Below are 9,296 nucleotides of genomic sequence, written 5' to 3'. Positions count from 1 at the left end.
TGCACCTACATGGTGACAGGAAAGTGTTAGTCCGGGGACAGGAAACAAATGCACACCTTCTCCCCTGCGATATACATGGAAAGACGTAATCCTAATCTCTCAGGCAAGTACAATATTAGATCTGTCGCAGCAATTCCCCGATGGTGATGTCTGGGAAGAAATTCAAAGGAAAGGGGGCAAAGAAACGTTCCAAAATAAGACTTGCTGAGCCAGGTGGTACCAAAGGCCCCCCAAAGGCCCCAAATCACTTCCTAACCTAGAATCAGTTGGACAAAGTTTTCGGCTCCCCAAACGAAGGCACACACTTCTCATCCTCCAGAATTATCCTGAAAGTTGATGTAGTTCTGTGGGAGAGTCAAATATCTCTTAGGAAAAAAACTGGTAAATTTAGTCAAGCCAATGTCCAACTCTGGCGCCCTAGGGACCAATAATGAAAATGAGCGCTGGTCTGACTGGAGCTAATATTTGGGGGGTAATTTAAAAAGAATTCAGTCAAATCACATTGTGGGCACAGACCTCCTGAGAGCAGCTACCTATAGAACAAAGGTGCCTTGGTGGCCTGCAGGGTCAGGTCACATTTTGAGAGTGTAAAGCACCCAGTAGGGATGCCCATGTCCAGAGCTGGGGCGGATTGGAAGGGCATTCCTAACCTATCTGCATGACTTCTGTTAAAAAACGAGGTCTTGGTCAAGACAACTGTAAATCTGCCAACTCAGCATATTCTATGACCTTCATGGTGAATGACAGGAAAATCAAACCTAAGATTCCAGCAGCCTTAAAAAAAAATTATAAACACAGTCACAAAAATATGGTAACATCAAGCTGAAGGGAGAATGTGTCTCTGAGTCCTTCAAAACAAGGCCAGACCTACTTCGTATCTCAGCATGAAGCTGCGCTATAGGATGGAGAAAGTATATTTAAAGGATTCCCCTGAGACGGCCAAGTCTCTTAAGCTTTCCGTTCTTTTTTGAGGAGGTGCCGTGTGACCAAGGCTGAGAGCAAGCACCCTTTGCGAGTCTCCCAGAGGTGGGCACGGGGAGCGCAGGCATCCACACCCACTCAGGGGATTTTGGTGGTGGCAGCACAAGAAACAAAGCAGTCAAGAGAGGAGAGGTTCTAAATAACTGTAAACACAAGACAGACACTGCATCGTGTTGGCAGTTAGAGGTTTTTTTTTGGGACCCTGAGTGTGTGTTCTTGTGGGGAGGAAGAGCATGTGTTTTCAGGGTGAACGGGCCTTGTTTGTGAAGACAGCCTTGTACCGCCAGAAAAATATGTTTGAAGCAGTCTGCCTATTAGCAAGGAAAGATTTACACTAATTTAACCTCAGTGCCTTGGCCCGATTCCTTTGGAAACCAATGGCACGCACGGCAGAGGCTCTGTGACCACAGGACTCAGTAACGCTAGCCAGTTGTTCGTGGGGGGTGGGGGTGATGGGGGGGGGCTGAGCTTAAACCCAGGACCTGGCCTCACAGGGCCAGGGTCTCTCTCACCAAGCATAAGGGAAGGGTCTTCCTTATCATGAAGCTTAAGGTAGGAAATTTGGTTCTAGTTTCCTTGAGGCAAGACATATCCCTTTTTTTGTTTACTTTAGCACATTAAATCAAGCAAGAGGTCAAAACAGACTTTTTCTGCTTGCTCTGATGTAGTACTGTATGCCAGGTTAAGGTTGAGAACACTTTTCGACATTTCCACTGGGATGACTCCATTTTCATCTATCTTGAGGCTCCCAATTATGTCAATTTCAGTAGGAGCATATATGCTTCAGAGATAAGGAAAGGCCTCCCCAAAAGTATCTGATAATTTGGCAATTATCCTGACCAAACCCCTATTAATTTCCAAAGCAACTCCAAGTGCTGAATGATTTAGAGCAGGTTTACCCGGGACATTTTATCTGATGGACACTGAGGGCCATCCAGACTGCTTCCTAAACAGTCAAAATCTGAAGGCTTAAGTTTCAGGCTGGATATTCCTGCGTGCAATATATCATGTGTGGCCGGGATTTTCCTTTCTCCCATACTATAAAGAGAAACAACAGTTATAGGAAATATCAAAGACATAATTCTTGCCCCAAACTGAAGACTCAGAGTACTGGGAAACCTTCCCACATAGTTAGTTATTAGCAAAGAGAAAGCAGAATATCCCTTCACAAGAACTTCAGAAATGCAGCACCGAATGAAATCTACACTTTCAGAGCCAAATCGGGGAATCAGCAGACGTACAGCAAACAAATAATTTCCATGACCTTTTGTAAGATAATAAAATTAAGCATTTGGTCCTACCATATGTTACGGAGTTGCATTAAAGCCCACGACTGGGGAATAAGGGACTTGATGGGAGCCAGTGCTGGCTAGCCATGCTGTGCCTTTCAAGCCAATGGAGCAATTAAATGAGAGAATTTCTCCCTGGGCATAAAACTGCTGCTGTCAACAGAAAATGTTTCATTAAACTGGCCTGGGCATATTAAAGATTAAATGAGAGAAGGGAGGCTGCAAATCTGTGTTCCTATGTACAGCTCCATGTCTGGTCATATCAAATACAGGCTCACAGGGATTTTATTCTGACTACAGGGTGAAGCCAGGGTAGCCTTGACTTATAAAAATGACCTAGGCTCATCTCTCGTACGTGTCTGCACTTTCCTAGTGCACAGGCACTTACTGGCATTCAACAATGTGTTTAAATCTTTTTTTTTTTTTTTTTTTGCAAAAGTGGGTTTTCCGATGAGGAAGAGAGCAGCTATTGTATTAAGTTATTTACAGCTCTGAACATCATGCTCCCATTTGAACAGATAAAAGTCTTTATTTTCCTGTATGTTTACATAAGAAGTCTGTTTACAGACTTGTTTTTTATATAATAGTTGTGTAGCAATGTTCAAATTTCACACCTTTGCTGTATAAGAGAGCTTCATGTACCTCTGTTTGCTTTGTCTTCCCGGGGAGGACAGGACAGAGGTCTGTGGGACGAGGGGGTGTGCAAGGGGGTGGGGGGAATACTCACAGGGAGAGAGAGTACACCGAGGACACTACATCACAGTGGGAACCAAGAAAATATCTTCCTTTCTAGCAACGACCACCATTTGGTAATTCTGCATAGGTCAGCATTATCCAAAGAATGCCCCCCCCCCCCCCACACCGCCATCACAGTGAAAGGAAACCCAGGGGAAACAAAACAGTATCTTGTTACCGATGATTTGAAATGGAAGCCATCTGGGATTCATTCTGCCTCAGGAAACCCAAGCACATCCAACTTCAGACACTTAATTTAAAAGTGGGGAAAAGGAAGAGGCTAACTTGGTGTTGGTAAAATTACAGCCTCTTGAGAGGAATAAAAGATAGCTTTGTAATATCTGGAGTGTGTCAGTAAAGATAGCATTTTAAATATCCATCTAATAGTTTCTCTGTTCTGCCTGGCAGCATCGAATTTGCTTAATTAATTCAGTACTTGGGGCAATCCTGTCATTTTTACCCCCAAACTCTAAGTTCATGGCTACAGAATCCTGAATCTTACGGACAGGGAAAGTTAAAGCCTCCTGGAACTGTAGACATACATCAGCACGGGAGACTTTATTTTGGCCCAAGGTATCTGGAGCGTGCATCTGCTCCACTGAACTCATACGCCTCCACACCTCAGGGCTGAGCCAGGACTGTTCCTGACCTGGGGGAGGGGGAGAGACTGTATTGGTTTGAACCACTTATCTGTCAGGAGAGCAGGAACAAAAGGATTAGAAACAAGACTAATATTTCGTCTTGAGAAAAACAGATTCTTTCCCTGGGTCTGTTCCCCTCTAATGATTGGCAATCCAAATTCTATAACTGTAATTCAGGAAGAGGCAAGTCCAACATCCATTGCATTGAACAAAGGGACAACCTCTTTCAGAGGTATTTGCAAACTCGTGTATTTCAATGTTCTAAACCATACTAAAGACAGGCAAAATCACACAAGTTCCCTCATTCAGAATATTAAGGACATGAAGACTGACTGTTGTCACATGTCCATTATAAGGTCCTCTATGGGAATTTTCAGTGGATTCTTCTTCTTATGATCTTCAAAAGTAACCACTCTTCGGCTTAGGGGAATGATTTTGATTTTGGGAAATATCCAAATGTTACTCAGAATCAAGAGTGGGAGAAAAAGACCAAGAAAAAGAGCATACTTTCAGATACTGAAAGCGATATTCATTAGATAATAACACAACTGATTTTCTTCAGTTACATTACCTTCTATGATAGTATTTCTAAGGAGAGGAGTTAAGTATTAGTTTCCCAAGTAAAACCAGATGCCCTTGAAAGAAACAACATTCAATTAGATGTCAAAATTCTAATATGTCTGCTAAAGAAATCATTCATTATAATCATATTTAGAAGTGTCCATTTAAATCTTATCTCCTCTGAGGCTTGTGTTTTTAAAAACACTGGGACTTGAATTTGGTGATCTAGTTATTTGAATGCTGGAAAGAGAAAAAAAAAAAAAACAACCCAATTTGTGATGTTTTCTGCTATAGTTACTAAGTTCACAGAGTCAGAATAAAAGCAAATCAGGGGAGTTCCTGTCGTGGCTCAGTGGAAATGAATCCGACTAGGAACCATGAGGTCGTGGATTCGATCCCTGGGTTAAGGATCCGGCATTGCTGTGAGCAGTGGTGTAGGTCAAAGACGCGGCTCGGATCTGGCATTGCTGTGGCTGTGGCTATGGTTGTGGCTGTGGCCCGCAGCTGTAGCTCCAATTAGACCCCTAGCCTGGGAAGCTCCATATGCCATGGGTGTGGTCCTAAAAAGCAAAAAAATAAAAGCAAATCAGAAACATATGCTTAGAGTATTTGTTGATTTTTTATATGGCAGATCATTGATTTTACAGTTTAAGAGAATTAAAATCTTCTGATACTGTTTTGCTGGAATAGGTAGATACGCGTGTGTAATAGTACAACAAAGAAAACCTATGTCTGAAACTCTGTGATGACTTACGTGTCTATTCAGATAACCAAGACAGAGCAACCCAGGTTAGCGAAAGCCCAGTGTAATTCTCTACAGTGTAAGTACTGCTACAATTAAGAGCTGCAGAAGATAACTGAAGAACATCAAGATTATACAAATCCTTCATAGTCCCCCCAAAGAATAATAATGTATGCTCAGAACCCTGGAATTGTATAGTTTTAAAAACCATCTAGGTCCAAATACATCACCGTAACCAAGAGACAGTAGCTCTCAGAAGTGAAGCCCTCGCTGAAGGCCACTTGGCCGCCCATGAGTCAAGGTCAGGATGAGCTCCCAGGTGGCCTGTCCTGCCCAGCCCTCTTCTCCACTACCAGCTTCAGGTCTCACATCTAGGAAATGAAGTGGATGGACTAGAATGACCCTGAAGGTCCCACTTGCAGCTCAGTCTATAGATTCAAAGGTCTGTCAATTATCGGCACACTGCACCCACCTCAAATAAAGCTGTTCAGATCCGGGATGATGCTACAAACTGAGGGAGGCCCTGTTTGCCAAGCACTCACATGAATTCCTTAACAGAAAAAGAGTTTCTCTCCTTGGAAGCTCTACTCCTCAAGAAGAAACTCAAGATAATTTCATGTCATCATCTTCCTCAGGCCTCCTCCACCCAGTCTCTCTGGTTTCTAGTCTGTTCATTTTCATTAACATTCTCCAGTTAACTTTATTGAGCCAGATGACTAGATCATATATCTCAATGGGATTACAGGTAACACATGAAAGGAACAATTTAGAGACACTAATTTCTAAACTGTACTCTTCATGGTTTCTATTCAATTGAGAAACTAGATATTTCATTATATTTCTAACATACACGTATGAAAAAAATCAAACTGGAAAACACAGGCATAACACATTACTCTTACTTAAAAATAAACATCTCCATTAGTTTATATACTCTTTCTCTGTCTGGGGAAAAGAATACGATTTTGATCTTCAGTGATACTCCTGTCCATAAAGGGGCAAACCAAGTCCCACTTTCACTGCTATCCAGTAGCGGAGAGCTCTTCAAGGATATCTTTTTGGCATCCTCAGCCTGAAGGTTGTGCCTTCCTCAATTTTGGAAATGATCCATTATCCTAAGGGAGGCTTTTCCTTAGCACATCTAGTTTTGGCTGGCATGGAAGTACTTAAAGTCAGAAGGAAGACTGAAAGGTTCAGATTTTTCTTCTGATACCTTTCAAAGGCTGCTCTCTCACGGCTGGGGTCAGAGCTTGACCTCCGAAGTACAGTGTTTTTTTTTTGCAGGCTGTTGTGGCTGTTTAGCTCTCCCCCCCACCTTAAAGTGCAAATGTTTGGAAGAAGAAATAAGAATTCTAGATAGGGAAACAAGCAAATGGACTTGGAATTTTATTGGTACAGATCCGATCAACTAAGTGTTTCCCTTGTGACCACGGAAGAAAACCGAATGGGGTGCTCTGTGCCCATCCCTTTTCAAAAGGATGATTTTTATAAAACTGCTTTGCATATAAGGAAAAAAAATATACTTCGGTGAGTAAGGACATATACAGAGGGTGACCATGAGGCATGTCGTCATGTCAGTGCAGGGGCCTTTATTAATTTTATGAACAATATTCTAAGGTTAGTGAGAAACTATGCTTTGTTTTGTTTTGTTCATCTAGGAAGCCAAGGAAAACCAACTGAACATATTTCATTGGCTGCATCCTTCAATTCAAACATCAGAGAGAAAGAAAGGTAAGTAGCCAGAGTCAAATTTTGCCTAGCTCGTCAGCATACTTATTTCTGATTATTGGAAAATAAACAACATGCTTATTCTACAAAGACAGAGGACCTGCTGAAAGCTCAGAGCAACGCACAAGTCTACTCAAAATGATTCCATATGTTACACTGTAAGATTGCTGTGTAGTAGTTAGTTATACAAGGGAAAGAGATCAAAACCCTGTACAGACACCTGATATCGGACTCGATACGCCATGTGGAAACAGAACTATTCAGCATCTTCATTTATACACAATTTACAATATTTGATTCAAAATAAAAATCACAAGAAAAATACATCTGTTTCTGCTACAATTCCTTCCCCTCCCCCATCCACCCCCCCTCCCCGCCCCCCAGTGAAAAGTCTTCTAATAAAAGGTATCATATTACCACCATTGTCTTGTTTTGGTCTAATTCTGAGATCCCGGGTTGGGACAGTTAACATGAAAAGGAATGGCAATACTTGGGCTTTACATAATGTACACATTTTATCCAAGGATCTCAGGTACTTGCAGTCACGTCTCCAGATTGAGAAATCACGATTCAATGGAAGCCAGAATGCTGGACGAATGCTGGGCAGGTTGCATGGGGTGTAAAATCCCTTGGCTAAGTCTATGATCAGACAAGGTCAAAGTTGGTTGGCTAGAGCTGGGCTCAATTTCTCTTTTCAAACATATCCCATCAGTCAGTTTCACCCTCTCTTAAACCATACACCCATCTCCAGGTTTTGCCTAGAGTTAAGATCAACCGAAGAAGCCATGTCCTCATGATAATGCAGCAGGATAAAAAACAAAAACAGAGAAACACATTCATCAGCATCTGGCCAAAGGAGACAGGGGTTGGAGCATTGATTTGGGAGGCCATTCCTAGCAAGAATGAGACAAAGGTGTCAATTCACTAGTTTCTGTTACAGTTAAGCTTTTGGTGGAGTCGATTCCAGCGGAGGTGAAGCTCATGGCATCTAGCGTTTGATTTAAGATAATGCTATTGAAGAAGGGTAATGAGAAAACACAGCAAACTAACAGGGAGGAACTGGCCAAGGAATATCTGGAGGGCCGAAGTGATTTTCTTTCCTTATCATTTCTACGGGAGAAGGCAAGGGGGAGGAGATTAGGGCTAGAGGGCCCCTTATTTGCAGATTTTTTAAAAAAATCATTTTCTTATAACTCCGTAATGAAAATGTATATTACGGTATGAAGGTTACAGAACTGCATCTGCTACTGGGTCACGGCTACAGGTCTATGAGCTGATCCACCAGCAGTAAAGACCTGGCTAGGTTGGGAAGACTGGACTCAGAGCTCCCACTGCTGTTTCTAGAGTGCCCACCTGGAAGTGGAGAGATAGGAATTCAGTACAAAACACAGAGGGTTAAGGTTTAGATGTGCAGAACAAGCAAAGGAGAAAAAAACAAAGCCTAGAGAAGTAACAATTTACATTTTGCAATCTCTTACATGTTAATTTTTAAACATGTAAATTAGCTGTCCACGACCTCCCAGCAAAAGTTCAGGCAGTGTGCACACACCATACTTTAGGCAGGAGACCTTGCAGAGAAGACGCTATTTCCAAATGAGTATCTATTTTACCTGAGAACTGCTGGCTGTGCATTAACTTCCTGATAACATCAACGTATCTCCCCAGTAAAGTAAAAATCAGTCATTTTTGCTTTGGGGAAGAATTAGTTCTTAAGACTACTGCAGTAAAGACATGCTTTAAAAGTATACAGATAGTCCTACAGCAATTTAGTGTCTTATGGCATGTTCAAATGATTTTAATCCATCAAAGAGGAAAAAGGATGCTCCATAAATGTCTAAAAGATGCAAATGATATCAAAGCACCACTGTTAATCTCTTTGGAAAGAATATTTATTACAGACTGTTCTAATCATGATAAAAAATGTTCAGCTTTTTAAAAAAAATTTTTTTTTTGGTTATATATCTTCAGGTTTCCATTGACTGAAGATCATTTTATTTTTAGCTTGATACTTTGTAAAAACCAGCTTTTAATCAAACTATTAAATACTTTTCTTCTCTCTAAATAAACACCCTGCTCATGCTTTAAGATACCTGTATCACTACCTTTATCTGTATCTCCATTTATCTAAACTGGTCCAGTCCGCAATGACTGTCATCACTCCAATTTCCTTTTTCCCCCTTGCTGATTAGGTACAGTACTATTTTGAAGAGAGCTGATGTCAAGCTCTTTGCTTTTCCCCATCTTCTCTTTCTTACCTTGTGGGTTTTTGGTTATCAATACAGGAATAGGGTCAAACTCATCTTCTGCCACCTTGTCCGAGCCCTCAGGGACATCAAAACCTGAGATGAGATTACTATCTTCTGCAGCTTAATACACAATGCAAGTACACAAGCAGAAACAACGGAGGTAGAGGTTAGCAAATGAGAGAATACATAAGAGTTACAAAGTTCCCAACTGTACAGTCACTGTTGTTTTTAAAGGTGAAAATGCTTATTCTCCTGAGTTGAAATAAAAGGAGTAAAGCCAGAAAACTTGGGGAAACAGAAAATGCTTTGGAGCTGGCCATGTTAAGATTTTCATAAATGAGAGGGCAGAAAGGGTATACAAAGAATTCTCCCT

General features: G+C 41.5%; 1 protein-coding gene across 6 annotated transcripts in view; it reads right to left on the bottom strand.

Annotated features, from left to right (window-relative positions):
• Positions 2,684 to 9,296, bottom strand: part of AAK1 (AP2 associated kinase 1) — a 166,339-nt gene continuing 159,726 nt past the window's right edge. For 4 of the 6 annotated variants that reach the window (XM_013996085.2, XM_005662495.3, XM_003125062.6 and 1 more), the window contains 2 exons: positions 8,933 to 9,043; positions 2,684 to 8,030 (listed from right to left, as the gene is read on the bottom strand). In XM_013996085.2, coding sequence (XP_013851539.1) covers positions 7,936 to 8,030; positions 8,933 to 9,043 — 206 coding nt within the window. In that variant the 3' untranslated portion in view covers positions 2,684 to 7,935. Of the gene's footprint in view, positions 9,044 to 9,296 lie in introns of all 6 variants that reach the window. The other 2 variants (XM_021087408.1, XM_021087409.1) reach the window with 1 other exon arrangement.

This window comes from Sus scrofa, chromosome 3 (assembly GCF_000003025.6).
Source record: "Sus scrofa isolate TJ Tabasco breed Duroc chromosome 3, Sscrofa11.1, whole genome shotgun sequence".
NCBI classification, from domain to species: domain Eukaryota; kingdom Metazoa; phylum Chordata; class Mammalia; order Artiodactyla; family Suidae; genus Sus; species Sus scrofa.
The sequence above is the reverse complement of the archived record's forward strand: the minus strand, read 5'-3'. Positions and strand labels throughout refer to the sequence as shown.